Raw genomic sequence first — 19415 nt, 5'->3', positions numbered from 1 at the left:
TGGAAGATGTTACATTTCGTGTTATCTCAGGGCAGAGGTATCTTTTTTTTTTTATAGTAGAGCATCAGTATACTATAGATTGCTCTGGATGCTTTCCTTATAACTTTCTGTATGTTTTCAGAGCTATGGAGGACTTGGAAGATAATACCACTGTCTTCTCCACCCTGAGATCCTTCAACAACTTCATTTCACAGCGTATGGAGGGGGTGTCCGGGCAGGCTGTGCCAGCATCGTCTCAAAGCTCCTTGCAGATTCAGTACCAGCAGAGGGTGCAGGTGAGGTGTCCTCAGCCTGCTGGTGCCTGCAGCATCTTTTCAGTGTGGCTGTAACCTCCTTTGCTTTCTAAGCATCAGGGTTGATTTCGTTAAGGTGTGACCATTCTTTATAAAATTGCTCAGTGATGGAGATTTATTTTCTGAGAATGTTATGGATTCTTTATACTTGTTAATGTATTTCCAGTATGTCACTTAATTACCTTTTTTTTCTTGGTCATCCTTAAATTTTCCTTGCCTGGACACATGCAAGAGACTTGCTGTGGCTTCAGTGTGCCAACCATTTGGGATTTCTTGTCAGCCTCTGTCAGTATCCACAGGTCATTTTAACTTTTCCTGCAAGCTACCTTTTGCTCTTAAAGCATGTAGTAGGTTGACATCTTGCATCATAAGCTCTATTAAGCTGCAGTAAAGTTTCTGTCTGTTGATATAATTTCTAGGTAGGTCTCTAAGTATAGTATGAGCCTGCTGTCCTTTTAATATAAAGCTGCTTTCTGTTTGGAATATTGAATATTGAAAGTAATGGAAAAAACGTGTGACTTTTTTTTGTCTGTGGTGGATCTCTGGTTGCACCGCCTCCACTAGCGATGTGTCAAAGGTACATTACTTAGAAGAGAGGTATTCTTGTAATATTGTCTGTGTTGTAATTTAATCTGTGGTGTCATATTGTAGCGGGTCATAGAAAAAAAGATTATTTTGCTCCACAGTTAGGCTTAATGGAGGGCCTGATCTCTGTTGTTATCTGCTGTTAATTTTATAACTCTTGGGGAGCTTGTAATTAACTTTTTTAGATAGAGAAGTACACTTTGTCAGATAAAGTACTTCTAGAGATGGAATGAGAAATTCTGAATTGAAATCCACTTCCTGCCAGCTAATGCTGTATTGATTCAGGTTCCTGGGAATGTAGTTGAGCCCAGGTTTTGGCCTTGGTTTCCTGGTGTGAGAAAAGACAAGTACCACAAATGTGGTGACAATTACCTTCTAATTTGTAAAATGCTATGCAACTATCAGCTGGATAGTACAGAGTAGAGGGTAACAGTGTTATTGCAGTGCTGCTAACGATGTGTACTGTCCCTCTTCATGTATGAACCGGGCAGTTGGAAGAACAAGCTGGGCAGATCCATTCCAAATCACAGCTCCTGCAGGTGGAACGGGAGAAGATGCAGATGGAGCTTAGCCACAAACGGGCTCGCATTGAGCTGGAGAAGGCAGCCAACACTAATGCCAGAAACTATGAGGTAAGTAAGACAATGTAGATGGTCTGAGTCAGAACGTATGCGGTGCATCTATGTTGGGGTTTTAGTTTGGATCAGGGAAGTGCTTCTGACTGTTCTCACACGCTGTGCTTTGGTTTGCAGTGCTGTGTCTCAGCACGTGTATACCAGACTCTTTCTGGATGAAACTAAACTAAAAGATGCAGTCCAGGAGTGAGGATAGCACTCTCCAGCTGCTAATGAGCACTCAGTTTTCAGAGCAAGACTTGAGCTAATCTGTAGTAAAGACTTCTGAAGAGCATATGGTGTGAGTGCACTGTGCTACTTGCTAATGTGCACAAATCCGGTGTGAACATCAGACCCTTGTTTGATCAATGAGCAGTCTGATCTGGTTGCTAGATTTTGTTAACGTAGCACTGAAGTTGTTGTAGGTAGCAGTAACAAAAGGGATTTGTTCTTTGTTTCTCCCGGAAATATTTAAGCGTTTTTCTCCCAAATGAATTTAAATTTTTGCTGGCAGAATTGCAGGTATTTAGTCTGTGTGACTGTAATTTAATTGGAATAGCAGCAGAGCCAACCGTGTGCTGTCACAGAAGAGAGCATGCATTGATAAGACTGTGAGCCTCACTCAGGGAGTAATAGCTTTTCTTGGTTTCTAGTTTTATGCCCATATGTGTTTGCTTAACTTTGTCACTGAAAGTGGCAGAAGAGCTGTGGGTTCTGTACGATAATGAAGGTCTTACATGCAGCTGAACATTCAAAGTGATTTTTTTAAGCATGTTTTGTTGTGTTTTAAGAGTGTTGGGTGATGGATTTAGTGTGTAATGATGAAATAGTGGGTCGGTGACTCAAGTCTTCATTCCTGTTGAAGTCAGGTGATTTAGGATTTAGCCATGAAGAGTTCAAACTGAGATCTAGCTGAGTCAGTCACAGAAACCCTTGAAATACTAGGGCAAAAAAAGGGAGCAGCACTAATCCAGGACTGTGGTAATCACCCTGCTCAGATTCTGTGTTTTTTGAGTCATGTGGATGAAGGTTTTAGGAAGCTCGTATTGCTTTGCATAATCCTTACTTACTATGTAAATCCATGTCTCGATTTGCTTTGATTAGCAAAGCAATTTACTACAGATTTTTCAAATAAGCGTTAATCAATTTGTGGTAGGAAAAAACTGTAAAGGTGTATGAAAGATTGTCAGAGTGCAAAAATGTTTATTGTGTTCATTGGTAATACCGTGCATTTAAGCCTGGTTGCTTTTCTATTAAATAGCCTCAGGCAGTTTCCAGAAGTTGCAGAGGAAAGTTTGTCTTCTTAACCCAACTACTGAGTTCTGAGCTTCTGCAAGCACACTTGCCATGTGTGGCACAACTTAAATCAGAGCATCAAATGTTTTCATCTTTGATCTGCTGCGGAGTGTGCAGCCAAGTCTGTGAGGCCGTGTCTGTATTCCAGTATCCACGCCTCTAACAGACGGAGGAACGCTCTCAGTTCTCTAGCTTTGTTGCTCCAGGTCGTTCCTTGACGCTGAGTTGCTGATCCTGCACTTGCTAGTGGAAGGGTTAAAAGCTATTGGTGTCGGTAACATGGCTTCATGGTGGTGCTGTGGTGACCACAGTAATGAGGAGCAGAGGCAAGGGAGGCAAAAAGGGCTTCACCTTTGTGCTAGTTTGTTATGTCTCTTTTCATGTATTTTTCTTCGCAAGCGAGAGGCTGACCGTAACCAGGAGCTGCTCACGCGCATAAAGCAGTATCAGGAAAGGGAAACGGAAGCTGAAAATAAACTCAAAGAGCAAATGGAGATGAACAAATCCTATAAGAAGAGTATGGAGACAATGAGTAAGAAACTGCAAGAGAAGGAGAGCAAGTTAGCTGAAGCGAATGAAGTAAGAACAGAATCATTTTCTTATCCATTCATAGTTTCAAGTGACTTTGCAGTTCTTCTGAATGGAAAATGGCCTTTTTGGTTTACAAAAAAAAAAAGTGTTTTGCTAGATAATGTGTCTAGGTTTAGATGTCAGATCACGTAATTTTGAATAAAGAACACAGGAAATGATGGAGGAGATGGTAAGATGGGAAATGTCTGTGGTCATAGGGGGAATCGTAGTGTGGATGAGACTAAAGTTACATTCAGTGTATGCCTGAAAATCACTCTTTGTAATCGTTAGTTGGGTGTGACTTCTGTGTATTACAATCCATAATCTCCAGTTTATTCTTTATTTCCACTAATGCAGACAATCACTGTATTAAAAGGAAAAATATCTGAGCTACAATGGAATATAATGAATCAAGAGATGCAGATGACAAGCCAAGACTCACAGAAGCAAGAGCTGATGGAACAGCTGGATGTTCAACATAAGTAAGCAGAGGATGAATAACTATGAGAAGAAAAAAGCAAACAAAACTTCAGTTTTGTGCAGCTGTTGTCACTCAAAGAGCTTTCAACACTGTTTGATTTCCACTCTTCAAAGGGATTCTTTGAACTGGATGTGGAGGTTATAAGTGTTGTTTGAAAGTAGCTCTGAGGAGAAATTTATTTGTACCTTGAGGAAAAAAGTACTTGAGTTTAAAGTCTCTCACAGTGATGTTTCATGTTCGTACTGGAGAGTTAACAGAAGGCAGGTGGGTGGGAAAAGCTGATCTCGATTTTATAGACTGAGCAGAACAAAAATGTCAAGCTATAAATCATAGGTGAGGGGTACTTGAAAGATATGAGTGTTTTTTTCTTTGCTTTCCTTGGTTTTCCTTATTACTTACTGTTTGTAAATATTTATCGATTTCAGAGTAAAAGTGGCTTGACTTCCTTTGAATATTTCTCAAGATGCATCTTTTTAGTAAAGAAATTGGTATTTTTCTGCCTCTGAATTAGAGGAAGAGGATGAGAGCGTGAGACAATCTTACATAACAGTACCATATACTGTGTTGGTGATATTTGGAAATGTTTGTGTCACTGATACACTGATATGTCTTTTTCTGGTACATGATTACTCAGTGCTAAATCTCTCTTGTCCATGCCTAATAGGAAATGGCAAGAGGCTACTCAGCAAATCCAGACGTTGCAAGCGAGCCAGTCCCTACTGGGAGAATGTGAACAGAAGATTAAGGTAACATGCTGTGATCTGTATAAACTTTTTTGGTTTTTTTTTTTTAATTTCTTCAATGTCAAAACAAGTATTTAAAAAAAAAAAAAATCCATTGCTGAAATAAAAGGTTAATTTGTCTTTTAAGAATATGATCTGACGGCCTGCAAGAGCTGAAATTGGCTAAATTCAGTCAGGTGAACAAGGCTACCTACAGCCCTAACATGATGTGCTTTACCTTTTGTTATATCAAGTAGGAAAAAAAAAAAGTCTACCTATTTTACTTTACCTATAAAAAGGTTGGCACCCCCATAAGCCAGCTTGAATGCCCAGAAGGAGCAGCAGCTGAAAACGTTTTCCCCTGGTCACCCAGCTGCATGTTTCTCTTACCGCTGTGATTGGGGTAACCGTTAACCCCAACACTTGTTGGACAGGTTACGTCTTGGGTAGGTGCCACTGAACAAGCTTTGAGCCAAAAAATTGTTCCAGCTTCTCACACCCATGCTTTCTCTAAAGACAGCATATCCTTATCCCGTTACTCTGTCTGGATGAGTGCTCTGTTTGATCTTGAGCCCAGTGCCTTAGTATTCTAGAACAACATGTTTCTTGTTTTTTTTTTTTTCTCCCTCAAATGTTGGAGGATGAGCCTAGCAGCTGTAGCTTCTGCCTCCCAGAAAATCCGTCCTTTGGAGTTAGGGTTAGCTCTTTTTATAAACTGCAATTACTTTCAAAGCTTTCAAAATCACACTAAAATGTAAGTGTAGACATTTTATGTCCTTTCGAATTACCATGTATGTTGGTGGGAGTGTGTCTTTTCCACTTGCTTTTTATCTTCCTGGAAGAGGCAGAGCTGCTTTGCTCTGAGCAGATGCTGATTATGACTTTGGCTGTAGTTGCTGTAAAGTAAAGTTATGCTGAAAGAGAGTCTCATTGCTCATTCTGTGATTGCAATAAGAGACCTCCTCCTGTAGTCAGAGCCATTAAAAAGAAAGGTGGGAAAGCAAGTTATCAGACTACATTACAGCTCTAAGTAAACATCCCCTACCTCCATAAGAAATGTTTACCATAATTCTAAAATGGATGCCTGTATTTCTTTTGATTCCTAATTCTTCAAGACTATCCAAATTTCCATCTTTGCACTTAGTTAACGGAGGGCTAGAGGACAAGAAGATCCAAGTTTTGGCTTAGTCACTACAAAGTTGTTTTATTGATTGAGATTACTTTTTTTCTTAGGGTAAACAGAAGGGTGTAGAGAAGAAGCTAGCCCATGTGTTAGAAGTGTAACAAATGTGTGCCATCCTTATTTTGAGCAGTGGGTTTGACCATGTGACCTACTGAGGCTTGAACGTTCATTCAAGTTTGTTCATTCAAGTCATTCATTCATTCAAGTTTATAAATACAGAGGAGATGTAGTTTTCAAAAGTTCCAAGTTAATAATTGCTGTCATTTTCTCATCTCTTGTCTTCCAGGATCTGGAACAGAAGTTATCCCAGCAGGAACACGATGCTGTTATTGTCAAGAACATGAAGACAGAACTGGCCCGTTTCCCAAAAATGGAGCGGGAGCTGCGACAACTTAGGGAGGAAAATGCATACTTCAGGTAAAGGAGGGTTTGGTTGTTGAGAGGGTTACCTTGTGTTCTTCTGCAGCTCTTACAGTTGCACTAGATACACTTTCAAATCCTTCTGTCGGACTTATGTGGATTACAGTACGGCATATGATACTATACTTTCATATGGGAAACTTTGGAAGAAAGTTTAGAAGAGATGTAAATATTCGAATATTTAAATATTCATAAATATTGTGTATGAATCGAGCGGTGTTGTGATGGTTACTGTGGGGCAGGATTTGACAAGATCTGGTAATCTTCCCAAACACTGCAAAAGCCTCATGCAATACATAGTGATAATTTTGGGTAATAGTATCTATTTGTTAAAACAACATTCAGTGTTTGAGGATGGTGATGAGCTCTGTACAGGTTGGGGAAAGAAATAACTGTAAAGAGAGCTGTATATTACTCTAAATAACTGTTACTAGTTTGTTGTTGCTGCTCCTACTCTCCCTAGTCTGATTGTCACTTCAAATTGTTTATCTTGGAATGTTTTCTTATTGTTTTGTGCTCAGAAAGAACCATGCTACCAATAGAGGTGCTTTTTTTTTTTTTTTTGAAACAGTTTATCTCATCCTTACACAGCTCTATTGAAGTAAAAGCAAGCAGTCTCAATACTGGCTCAGTCATCATAGATTACAAAAAAGCTGCAGTGTCTACCACTTGCTGTGTTCCAACCCTGCATTCAGCCAGACTGAAGATCAGAGTTGGGAGCCTTGCTAGCCTTCATGCTGTTTTGCCAATCAGCAAAGTTGATCTGAAACTTCAGGTTGTTTGGGTATAATTAGGATGGTGCTTGTAGTGGGGAAAATTCCAATTTTTTTCTTGGTAGCAGCAGCTTTGCAGTGAAGATTGTAGAAGTGAGTCAGTTGAATGTCATAATGTCTGTTCAGTGTCATATTACTCCCTTGTAATTGCATGTGTATGTGGAAGTTTGTGAGAACAGATTGAGTTGCGTGACATTTCAATTGCTGCCTGTCTTTTCACCACAGGGAAATGAAAGAAAACAATGGTTTGCTTAAAGAAGAAGTAGAAGGTCTCCAAAGAAAACTGGAACGCTATGAGAAAGTCCAAGCACAGTTAGTAACTGCTGAATTGGAAAATGAGGTGAGGAGCTAACAGTATTTGGATGAGCAGAGTGGGGTTTCCTTTGTTGCCCGGCCTGTGTTCTAGGCTCTTCCTGTGTTGTCTTACTTGAGACACTTGTTCAAAGTGGTATGAACTTGGCTTTCACAAACTTAAACATCAACATAAGGGAAGCTGTGAGAGTGAAGGACAAAAAGGCAGCTGAAGTTTATGTGTAACAATCTCCTTATAGTGTTCTTTTTGGCTTTGCTATTGTATCTTTTTTTGGGGGGGAGGGGAGCATTAAGCTTGTGGTGTTACTGAACATGTGTATGGTAAGAACCTCGATACCCTTTGGATTGCTTCCTGTGCAGTAGCAAGGCCAAAATGTGGTCTCAGATGAGTACAGTTGTCTCATTTCCATTGCACCCTGTGTCAAGCCAAGAGATCAACCTCAATGTATTGACCTACTGATTTGCAGGGCTATACTGGTGTCTGGTCAAATTTAGATCATATGATCTGGTACTGACTAAAAATACAGAAGCTATAGGAAAAATTGGTAGAGAATTGGGTGCTTCAGCTGCTGCAATATGAGTGTTGAGGATACGGCTTGTTTTCTTCCTCTACAAAGAGTCTAATCTACCAAGGTCTGGTACAGTGGTAGTAGCTCGCAGGGCTGGTGTAGCAGAAATGCTAAGTCATGGCTTGAAGCAGTGATGGAGCACCTGGTGGGAAGGCAGGGCCAATCCAGGGGAGCTCAGGTGCAAGCAATGCCCCTGAGTGACTGGAAGGGGTGTAGCCAGGATCCACCCCTTCCCAGTCCTCATTTAAGGGTGGGCAGTTGAGGTAAGAGTATCTTGCTGGAGATCCCTGTGTACTTGAGGCCTTCCAAGGGTAAGCAGCTTTTTTTTTTCCTGTTCTTTTTTTTGTGCCCCCTCTGCTGTTGTTTGTGCAAATCCTCACTTGCTGTAGCCTGGGACCTTGCTGCTCTGCTGTTGTTGCTGTGCTTTCTATTGCATTATAGTGTTACAGCTGGATAGTAAAAAAAGCGCTGAAGTAAGATATGGGTTCTGTCCAGGTATAATAGAGCTACGGTGTCTGGGAAAAAGGCTGTGGGAGCTGCAGGATGACAGCCCAAAAGTGCTAGATAAGGTACTGAAATCCACAGAGAGAAAAGAGAATTCACTGAGTTTGACTGGAGAATTATCAGAAGACTATGTGGCATACAAGCTGTTGAAACGTTCTGCTGTGTCTCTAACTTTCCTTTGCTTTATATTTTAGAAACTATTGGGAAAACTAAAAAGCTGGGAGAAACTGGACCAGAGCACTGGCTTGAACATCAGGTACGTGCTCCCTGCATTGGAGGTGAAACTTCTCAAACACTTTCCTTCCTTCTTAATTATTTGGGTACCTCGTGTGTGGTTGTGCTTCCTTACTATCTCATTATGTAGAAACTATTCCAGTACTACTTATGTATGAAAAGAGACACAAGATACATCCTGCTATAAAATATCTTTGGGAACAAACAGATGTTTTTCACCAAGTCAGCTTGACCAGCATCTCTGAGCACTGGGTTTAAGTGAGTTCTTTGAACTTCTTGTGTATAGCTTTGTTTGTGTTTAGGTGTCGAGTCTGCTAACTTAACAGGAAAAATGGAATAAACTCCATTTTTTTTTAAATGGGGAAAACAACCACCAACTGGTGTTTTGTAAGGCAACTAATTTTTGTGTATGTATGGGAACTGCTCAATCATGGCCTGAATCACTGATGGAGCACCTGGAGGAATGACCCAGCTGGCCCTGGGAGCACAGGTGGAGGCAATTCACTGTGTGACCTGAAGGGGTGGAGTTGGCTCCACCCCTCTTAGGCCTCATTTAAGGGCTGACTGACAAAGGATCTCTTTCTGGAGATCCCTCCTTGGTGGGAGCCTTTCCCTGCAAACCCAGAATCTTCTGATACAGGTGAGTGATCTACTTCCCCTCCCTTGGAGCACCTTACTGTCCTGCTGGTCCTTCCACCTCTTTTGTAATGCCTGTTCCATTGTGTTGGTCCTTCTGATTGCTGCAGTGTATTTCTGTCTTTCTGACATCAGAAGCCTTGAACCTGGTTGTTCAAGGTGTTTGGTATGTACATAGTGTAATGAAAGGCTGGAAGTGATGAACCTTATGACCTTTTTCTTCCACTGCAGAAGGTTCTCTGAATAGGTATGATGTATTTCTGTGAAATATGGTTCAGCGCTGCTTTATCTTCCCTGAATATTTCCTTTGTTATGCTAGAAGTAGTGATGCTTCTTGTTTTAGAGCTGTTTTGGTGTAATTATTGCACAGATCACATTTAAAAATGGATCAAGCTCTGGGCTGCAACATGAACTGCAAAACCTAATTACATTGATTGTTGCTTTATTGCATTTATTACATGTGTCTGAGTTATGCCTGCAGCCTAATAGGGATTATTTGGAGGTAGGAGTGTTTGGATATGCACCCATGGTTTGGGTACATTACTGCTTCATGTAAAAGACACTTGTGTTCAACAGGGGGAAGCCCCTTTAGTTTTCTCAATGTTTTCTCATTAATGAGGATAATGAACCCTTTTCTAGACATACGAAAGTAGGTAGTGTGCTTGAGATTCTCTTCTTTTTCTGATGAAGGTGCGTGCATTTAGTTGAAATTAGAATTGGGCTGAATCTCCAATGGCAGAGAATGGACAGAACTAGTTATGAATCCTTTTCAAAGGACTTGTTCTATCAGACAATAGGGTAAAAGCTTTTTACTTAACTCAAGCTGTTAAAGGTTTAATGAGGTAATTTCACAGTGGGAGAGAAATGGAACCAAGTGATTCTGCCTGTGGAAGTCTAATAACTCCTTCATTTAAAATCAGAATATTCGCTGTAAAGCATTAGGTTTTTGATTGGGCAGTATTGTTTAGCGCTATTAATGATTGCTTCTCATTCAGAAAAGGGAACTGCTCTTGAGAAGAATCATCTTTTGCATGCAATTGTAGCAAGCAGAACTGGGTGATTACCCCCTCCCACCTGTTTTTTTTTCCTTTCCTGCCTGTTGCTCAGACGTGTTTCAGCTTGAATTCTGTTCATTTTCAGTCAGCAGCGTGATGCTGATGAGAGATCGTTGTCCTAGGCAGGTTTCTTCAGTATGCTGTTGGAGAAAGCTGAGGAGAAGTTAATTGCCCATCTCATACAAGAATAAAATAGGAACAAGTTGGATGGCTGTCTGAAAGAGCCAGTGTGATGTGTTTGCTAGTAACTAGATAATCAAGGAAGGGAAGGAGTGCATTAGGGTTTTTCGTGTTTTCTTACCGCTTTCCTTGTTGGTACAGAAAATGTAAGGGAAGTGTGTACAGCCTGTGGCATTTTAGGAGAGGATGCTTTTTTGTTTCCTCCAGCACTTCCACGAGGCTTATTCTGTGTCTGCTCCCGATGGCTGCTGTTCACTGATTGCCTGGTCCCAGCAGGCTTTTTGTCAGATTGGCTTATGATCAGATCTGTGAGTCTAATTTATGGAAAAGCACTTGGAAAGAAGATGCAGCTTTTAGGAGTTGAGTGGTAATCCTACTGTTTTAGCTCTTTCAAAGTTGCCAGAAGGAGATGAGTGCTAAGTGTTTTATAGTGCTTCACCTTTGATCGAAATCATGTTCATTAGCAGTTTTCTTAAAATCTAATTTTATGATTGCCAGTTCGGGATTCCTGCACTTACAGAGAGGGAAGGTACTCAGTTTCTTGTACTAGAAAGCTCCTGAGCTTTTCCGCTTGCTCTCATAAACTGAGAAATATGGAAATAAAGACAGTTTATCTGTTTTAGCTTTAAAGCAGAAGTGTGTTTGCATTGCTACTGTGCAGTGTTCTTCAGCCCCAGAATTATACCTGCCTTACCCAAACATTACATAATTGTAAGCTGCATTGTACACAAGTAATACATGCTGTAGTTACATGTGGTTCATATATCCACATAATGAATCCGTGCCATCTTTTTTGCTTTTGGTTATGCCCTCTTGATATCTTGATGTTTTTAGTGCCTGCTTCCAATGCTCTGTCTTTCATCTTGGATGTAACTTTGTTTTGTAGGAACACTGCTAGGCCTCTTTTGTATCATTCTTGCTTGATACTCCTGCTATAAGATTTGTAAAAGGAAGACCTGTTTTGAAATTCTTGCTTTGTGAGTAGAAAGCCTTGCTCATTTTTGATCTTAGTCTTTGAGGGTAGCTATTGTAGGAGTCTGCTGTTAGGAAAGACTTAACAGTGAGAAAGCATGCTTCCTGTGCTCCCTTTCTCCAGGCTGTGCTGACATAGTTCGTATTTCTACAGAATATGGTGTTTGTGTCGTTGTTACTGACCATCTTCAGTTAAGAACCAGGAAGATCTCGACAAACTTGATTATTTTCCTAGAGGGGTACTACTGGCTTAGAGATGTTTTCCATGTGATTTCTTGACTGCCATCTGCAATATGTGTTTTAACAGAAAAAGATTTCTGGAAGGTTGTTCATTGTCTTGGTGTGTGACAAAAGGCAGGTGCTTTATTTTGATGACAGTGTACACAACCACCCACGAGGTGGCATCCTTTCACCTGCTGCTGGTGAGAACTGATTTTCTGCTTCAGGAGAGCAAGTTCAGCCTGGGCTGAGAAAAAACATCAGCTGGGCATGTTAAGATGCGTCAGCTAGTTTAGTGAAAAATCTGTCACTGTTGCTGTCAAATCTCTGAAAACTGTTCAGTGCTGCATACATGCAGTTACTGTCCTCAGTGTCCTGCTTAGGGTGGTAAGATACAATGGTGTGGAGAAGACTTGTGCATGTTTCTCTAATGGCATACGAAGTTGGTTGAAAGAAAAGCTCTACTCTGTAAGCTTCATATCAACACAGCGTGTTCTTCATTTTGTCTTGTTTAATAGAAGTTGTTCACAGCCTGACTTATTTTTTTCCCCCACTCACCATTTTGTTCTTATTTCCTCTCCCTTCTGCAGCAGAATGAGGCTTCTTGCTCCATGAACTCATGTTTTAAAAAATATGATGTGTATTAAGTCTGATAGTCACTGATAGTAGCTGGTAAGGTTAATGCTAAATTTGTCTTTGTATTTACCCATTGTGGCAGAAGATGGAAGGCCTTAAAAGGCTGAAGTTTTGCTGAGAGGTCAAGCGCATTTGTGAAGGCTGACATGTGGACAACAAGAAGCAGCTTCAGAGGAGTTCTAGTCTAAGCATGTATTTCACAGTAAACAGTAATGTGTGATGTTTTTTTTTCCTGACAGTGCTTTTTCTTTGGGGGAGGAGGGTATTAATTGGAAGTGCTGACTCTAGTTTTTCCACTTCCACCACCTGGGCTCAAAGATTTCAGTGACAGAACCTGATTTTATAGTGCAATCAGTGATTGGATATATTGACCTATGTAGGTAGGTGTTTCCCTCTATTGGGGTGCTGTCTTTTCTGTTGCAGGTAGTACTGTCATCTCAGACTCGGGTGTATGTTTCTGTGTGTGCATGTAGAAGATGAAGCAAAAGATTTTTTGTCTTACTCTTCAGGACTGTTCTCTTCTTTTCCATGCCCACTGCAGGGAAGCAAAGGAGAGAGAAATCAGCTGTCACTTTCTGAGGTGTTATGGAATGTGGTAGGGAAGTGAAGGGTGAGGCTTGCATATCAGAGATACACATATCAGTGAGAGAGAGTAGGCTCATCTGTGCTGCTCAGAGACTCCAGTTGTGGTCTGGACCTTCCTGAGCCCCATCTAATATGTTTACAGTGGAAGACAGATCTTAGGCCCCTCATGCCTGTGGTACAAGGCTGACCTGGAGAGAGTCTTAGGTTTAATGAAGCATGAGTTTAGGGAGCATCTGCGGTTGTCTTTCAGTTTACAAGGGTAAACTTAACTTAAGTGGTATTGCACTGAGCTGGTATAGCTGTTTTGTGTGCTTGCTGTCCAGGCCTGTAGAGAAGTGCAGATATGACAGCAATTCAGGCCAATGTTTAAGGACTGTTTTCACTTAGTGGAGCCTACCAGCTGCAGACAGCAGGCACTGATCTGCTGACCTGTTGCCTAGAGCCAAAGAAGTGAACCTGTTAATGCTGACCTGGTTTTCTTTCTGAAACATCTGTGGGCTGGCTGGCTGACAGATCCTGGGGACTAGCTTCCTGCAGCGTCTGAGACCAATTAGGAAGAAGAGATAGAGGAAATGCATACACATTCACACTCTAAGAAAGGGTCTAATTAAGTGGCAAGTAATTTGTAATTACACAGGTGCTACACTCAATACGAGTAGTGCTTCTGTGCACATTCTGCTTTTGGAGTTGGGGGAGGGGAGGAGGGAAAAGGGAATCAAATTCCTTGATTCTGCATTTAGTGGTGGATTAGTGCTCTTTTTTGTCTGTGAATAGAAGGGAAGGGAGAATACTGGAGTTCTCTAGTTTCCTTTTTGAATCGTGATTAACTATGCTTAGCACTCTCTTCCATCCAAGGCACTGAATATCTTTGCAGTAGTGAATGAAGCTCATAATCTTCTCCTTTCTCACAAGGTAGTAATTTACCTTTCTCTGAATGTCCATTATGAGTAAGTCATTGCTGGTTTAAAAAAAAAAATCTGTTGTCAGATATACAAAGCAGTGTATGCTGAAATAATTTGAATTGCTTTGAATTTGAATATGTGTTTCTGGATACTTAATTAACTGCAGCCAGTCAAGGCAAGACTGGGGGGCTATTGTTGCTGGTTCCAGTAAAGCCATAATGCAGGCACAATTGTTCCATAGTCAAGCAAATTCTTGTGCTGGAGTAGCCTATTGTAGCCACCTGGTCTTTTGTCACCAGTCAGGAGATGGATGAGTGCCTGATATTGGCTGTTGGTCCACTGACCCTGAACTTAAAGCACTGTTTTCTGGTTGGGTTTTTCTTTGGCATTTTGGTCCAAGTTCCTTAGTGGTGGATCCATACTTTAGAACTATGTCTCTAATTGGAAAAGAAAATGAGAATTAGTGTGGTATGAGGAAGTTGAAATTTTGTGCGTATAAGTTTTAGGTAAATAATTGTAACTTACAATCTGTGAACATACTGAAAGTTGCATGACTGCTGCTGACAAGATTTCCAAGGCCAAACAAGCTGTTCTGTCACAGTGGGAATCCCTTGGGCACAAGAAAGGAAGATAAACACTACACAGAGGGAAACAAAAGCAAAAGGGGAAAAAAAAGTGCTTGCTTTAGAAACTGTATGGTTGCAAGGCCTGGCATTACCTCATGGAAGGAGTATCAGCTCTTCTCTTCTATGGATGCACTGTTGTATTTCAGTTTTTTTCAGAAGTCTATTGTGAGTTTCTGCCTTCCACTGAAGTTGCAGGCTTGATAATGTAGAAGAATTCCCTCTGGAAAGAGGGCCACTGTATGCAGGTTGCTAATATCTCCCAAGGTACCTTAAAATAAGGATTTCGGCAGGATTCTGCACAAGGATGAATGTGTGAATTTCTCTTACATAGTCCTGCCAGGACAGCTTAGTCTCAGCTTGCAGCAGTTCCCCTGGTTCAGTCCTGAGGGGATTCTGATGTAGCTGTGTGAAAATGATCTGTTCTCTCCTGTGTTTTCTGACTCTTGGAGCAGTGCAACTGGAAGAGGTGGTTCTGCATGGTAAAGGTAATCAAGAAGGAGAAATGGATCAGCTTCCATCTGGATCAGGTACCTGATCACGTTTACGGTGTGGTTGTGTAAGCACTTGTGCACTTACTGTGCAGGGCAGAGGAAGTGGCAATGAGCAGCTAGGGTTGGAAGAGAGTATGAGGCTAATTGTAACTATTTCTATTTTCACCATTTGTAATCACTTGTAACTGAGTGCTATGTGGTTTGTACTTCTAGGACTTAATGTGTGTAAAAGACGAAAGCGTTGCTTTAGAAACACATGAAATTTTCTCGAGGGAGAAGTGCCTGAGCAGTTCTTACGGGGACCTTCGTGTTTGGCAAACAAAGCAGAAGTCTCAGGAGAAAACGAATTGTGGCTGTCTTACAGTAATGGTGTGTTTACTGAAGCCACTGTTCTTTACACAGGGAAATAATGGAGGAGACTGTTATTTGTTGAATGTGATGCGCAGCATATGCTGGAGTGTTATTATAAGCTCTTCTGTTCTTCGTTATCCTGCACTGTTAGAATGTATGATGTTCTTAATTTCCTGCAGTGCCTTAGGTTTTAGGTTTCCTTGATAGAATGCTTTTTGTGTATGGTAGAGGAAAAAACATTCCTTCATGAACTCAAGATCTGAAACTCCAGTTCTCAGAGGTTGCTGAGTGTTGTAGGTTGGTTCCTGCCTGTACTTCACCAAAATGCTGGGCAGTCACCTCTCGTACCATTTCCCTATCCAGTATGGATTTTCTCTAATAATGCTGTATTTCTCCCTGATGTTCAAAAATACTAGTGTTTTTTGTTGCCATTAATGCTTTTATTTCCGTTTGAATATCTCAGTGTAATAGATCGTGAGGCTAGAGGAAAGTGTGTAGAAACGTAACTGGCCAGCACCACCACCTAGGCACACCGGGGCTGTAAGCAGAGAAATCAAGGTAAGAAGTAAGCAAGCTCACTTCAAAAATGCATCTGTCCTTGCCTTATGTTTCAAAGGTCTGTGAAGGGTGAGGGAAACTGTCGTCTTAGGATCACAGCTCCAGCATTCTGGAGATACAGAAGGCTGTTGAACAGTAGCTTAGCACACCATCAATCTTTTTGTTGAAGATAATTTGAGGAACTGTGGTAGATCACCTATGGGAACTGTGTGGAGAGCGATAAAATTAAAAGATGAATGATTCCCTTACCATGGGGTAAGAACTTTATTTTGGAAGTGCGGGTGACAGTGGGAGAGGGGGAAAATCACTTATGTTTCTATTGACTCTTTTTTGATCAGAATATGCAGTATTGTCCCAACTTGTATGGGACTGGGTTTCCTAATCCAATAAACCTAAGGCTGCTTTTCCTCTAGGAACAGGATTGGTTTTAGAAATGTGTGCTGGTGTTATCTTCTGTGTAGCAAGTGCTTTGTTTGCCACTGGGGACTCGCCAGTCGGAGACTTCATTTCATGCTGCTGACATATTTCCTGCAGGTAGTGTTTGAGATGCTGCTGGAAAACAGTTGGGTGAGAGTAGCTCTGCCAGCAGGTAGTGACCCGTGTTATGTGTAAATGGGCTCGAACTCAGGTGCTTGCTCTGCTGTGAAGGAGAAGCTTTCAAAAGCATGGACGCTTCTATAAAGAGTCACTTTCCTTACATTAAGCAGTCCTGTTTGCCTTAAAAGTGAATTATCATTTAAATAGCAGAGACTAATCAGCAAGGGGATGGTTTGCTACTGTCAGAGGGCTCAGATGTTCGTGCGTGATTTTTATTCAGCCTCTCATTTTGTCATTCCCACACACTCAATACCCATTATAATCTCTAGCTCATTTTTAATTGTACCTTTTCAGTTCTGTTTTAGGATCTTTCAATACTGTAATTCTAAATTTTCTAAGTGGCTGTGCTATGACTTCTCTCTGACGTAGATGTGCGATGTCTTACACTTCTTCCATTCTGTGATTATCTCCAAAGTTTGCATTTGCAGGGAAACTTTTTAACGGCATATAAAAATGGATACTGTAGGTGCTTACTGTGGATAGTTTGCTTTTACTATAGTAAATACTCTTTTTAAAAACCCTCCTCAAAAGACACAAAAGCAAACCAAAATGCTTCAGTAAGTATTCGTATAATTATATTGTGCTAGCCCTTTGTATTAGTGGGCATGGCCTTAATCTAAGGGCAATGCCTTCGTGGTTGGATCAAGGAGTAGCAATATGGATTGTTCCAGACTAATATATCAGCTTTATTTGTCTAGGAAATTGATTATCTTGTCAAGCAAAGTGCCATAGATCTTATATAATTGAACTTCACTGAAACATTTGATCAAGAGAGCCATTTGGGAAAGTACAAACCAAGCAGGAGAGGAAGAAAATTACTCGAAGAATTATAGGATGTGCAAGGAATTGTTTAAGCAATAGTAGATAAAGTATTGTTGAAAGAAAAATACATGGATGAGCAGAATTCCTTAAAGATTAGCCTTAGGATCCTCTTTAATGTTTCTGTATATGATTTTGTTGCAGACAAATTGATGTGTGCTTGTAGTGGAAATGCTAAGTCATGGCTTGAAGCGGTGATGGAGCACCTGGGGGGAAGGCAGGGCCAACCCAGGGGAGCTCAGGTGCATGCAATGCAATGCAGCTGTGTGACCAGAAGGGTGCAGCCAGGATCCACCCCCTTCCCAGCCCTCATTTAAGGGCTGGCAGTGCAGGCAGGGGGATCTTGCTGGAGATCCCTGTGTACCTGAGGCCTTCCAAGTGTAAGCAGCTTCTTTGCTTTATTTCTGTGCCCATGGCTGTTGCCTTTGAGCAAATCCTCACTTGCTGCAGCCTGGGACCTTGCTGCTCTGCTGTCATTGCTGTGCTTTCCATTGCTTTACAGTGCTAAAATGCCAAATTCAGGGGGTTCATAAAAACACAAAAGCTGGACAGGCAGAACTGGCTGACAGGAGTGGAAGTGAGGTGGAAGAAGGGAGGGGAGCCAGTACCAGTGAGGAAAAATAAAAACATCTGTACTAAAGACTAACATTGGTATTTAAATCAAATCCCTATAGCTCCACCATGAATACAGCTAGGAGGTTCTAATCTGTAGGAAGACAGCTGCCAGTGGAGTCAGAAGTACACGAATCACTGCTGAGCTGCAGCTCCACAAGGTTATGGGAGAAATCGCTGGATAGTAGCAAAAGTTTGGACAGAATCTAAACTAGAAGGTTCTTTTCAATCCCACTTTTATATGGTTGCATGTCTACCTAACTGATGGCAAGGGAATGATCTTAAGAGTATAAATTAAAATACAACTTCTTTTAGAACTGCAGGGATTGTTTAATATCAGGGTTTTGAAGAACTGGAAATGGGAAAAGGTGTTTTTAGTGAGTACGTGTAGACCATGTTGATCTTCCTGCCCATACATTGTGTACAACAGCTTGCACAGAAGTGGGCAGGAACCTGAACTGTGGGAGCAGCTGACCTTTGCTCGTGCTGAGAGATAGGCAGTGTGCTGGAAGGAATGTGCTGAGCTACTAAAAAGGCTTCACCCACCGCTGGAGATATGATCCACATCATCTGACACACTTCTCTGAGCCTATTTACTGCAGGTTATCTTGATAGTGTTTTGAAAAAGCTTCACTTCTGGGTAGTATTTGCCCTCATCAATGCCTGGAGCAGGGGTTTTGCTGGTAGCAAGGATGGCACTGCTGTAGTTGTCTTGGGTTTGTCATCAGGGCTGGGGGTTCTGTGCTGGATCAGCCAGGGAAGTTCTCATTTTCTGTTTTAATTGTACTTCATAGGGTAGCTAGCATAGCAGCATCATGATGGGGTGTGAGGAGAATGGAAGTTATGAATACAAAACTGTTTCAGTTTTTCAGCATCTTTAAAATGCTGCAAGCTCTGAGCTAGCTTAGATGCCTTGTAATGTTACTATGCAAGCCATGTCCTTAAGCTTCAGTCTTTCCTCCTTTGGGACCTCTTTGCTGGTGAGTATTTGTGATCAAAGCAAGTCTTTACCTGGGCTGTATTTTCTTCCCTCACAAGCTGTGCTATGAAAAAGAGCATGCTTGTAAATGTGTATTTGTGGCTGCATTGTTTGAACAGAAAAAAAATTAGTGTGACTTGTAGTAGCAGAAACACAGCATGTTTTCAAACATTTCTTAGAGGGTGTAGTGAACTTGAAGTGTTGCTGAGTTAAAAGATTAATGTGATGAATGCCTCAGTGTTCTCTGATGCTAGCAGTGATTACGTAGACGTACGTTACTTTAAAATACCTTCCAGCAGAGGAATTGCCATGTTGGATCAGGTTATTTCCTAATGCTTGTCAGGTCTGCTATCTGAGACAGCAGAATCCTGCTCTAAATAGGAAGGTCCAGGCTAACAAGGCACGAAGCAGAGGAGCGAGGTTAGCTGGCTCATCAGGGTGGGCTATGGGACAGTAGGAAGGAGTTTCCTTGGTGTGCCCACCTGTTGTTTGTTTAAAGTAAAAACTCTCGCAAATGAGAGATACTATGTATTATGTGCTCAGAGTCAATAGAGGAATGTTTTGCTTTGATACTGTTTCAGTTACTTTTCTTAAAATTGGAGTTATTATGTAACAAAGTTGTGTAGTGTTACCCAGAGAAG

At 41.2% G+C, this 19415-nt stretch overlaps 1 protein-coding gene across 8 annotated transcripts in view; it reads left to right on the top strand.

The window, feature by feature from the left end:
- Positions 1-19415, top strand: part of MAD1L1 (MAD1 mitotic arrest deficient like 1) — a 380749-nt gene that overhangs the window by 1542 nt on the left and 359792 nt on the right. For all 8 annotated transcript variants that reach the window (XM_021412108.1, XM_021412106.1, XM_021412112.1 and 5 more), the window contains exons 2-9: positions 122-275; positions 1370-1510; positions 3188-3367; positions 3716-3840; positions 4504-4585; positions 6031-6161; positions 7163-7277; positions 8517-8578. In XM_021412108.1, coding sequence (XP_021267783.1) covers positions 126-275; positions 1370-1510; positions 3188-3367; positions 3716-3840; positions 4504-4585; positions 6031-6161; positions 7163-7277; positions 8517-8578 — 986 coding nt within the window. In that variant the 5' untranslated portion in view covers positions 122-125. The remainder of the gene's footprint in view (positions 1-121; positions 276-1369; positions 1511-3187; positions 3368-3715; positions 3841-4503; positions 4586-6030; positions 6162-7162; positions 7278-8516; positions 8579-19415) is intronic.

The sequence above is a fragment of the Numida meleagris genome, chromosome 13 (genome assembly GCF_002078875.1).
Source record: "Numida meleagris isolate 19003 breed g44 Domestic line chromosome 13, NumMel1.0, whole genome shotgun sequence".
Lineage (NCBI taxonomy): Eukaryota > Metazoa > Chordata > Aves > Galliformes > Numididae > Numida > Numida meleagris.
Note: the sequence above shows the minus strand (reverse complement) of the source record. Positions and strands in the feature narration are given on the sequence as shown.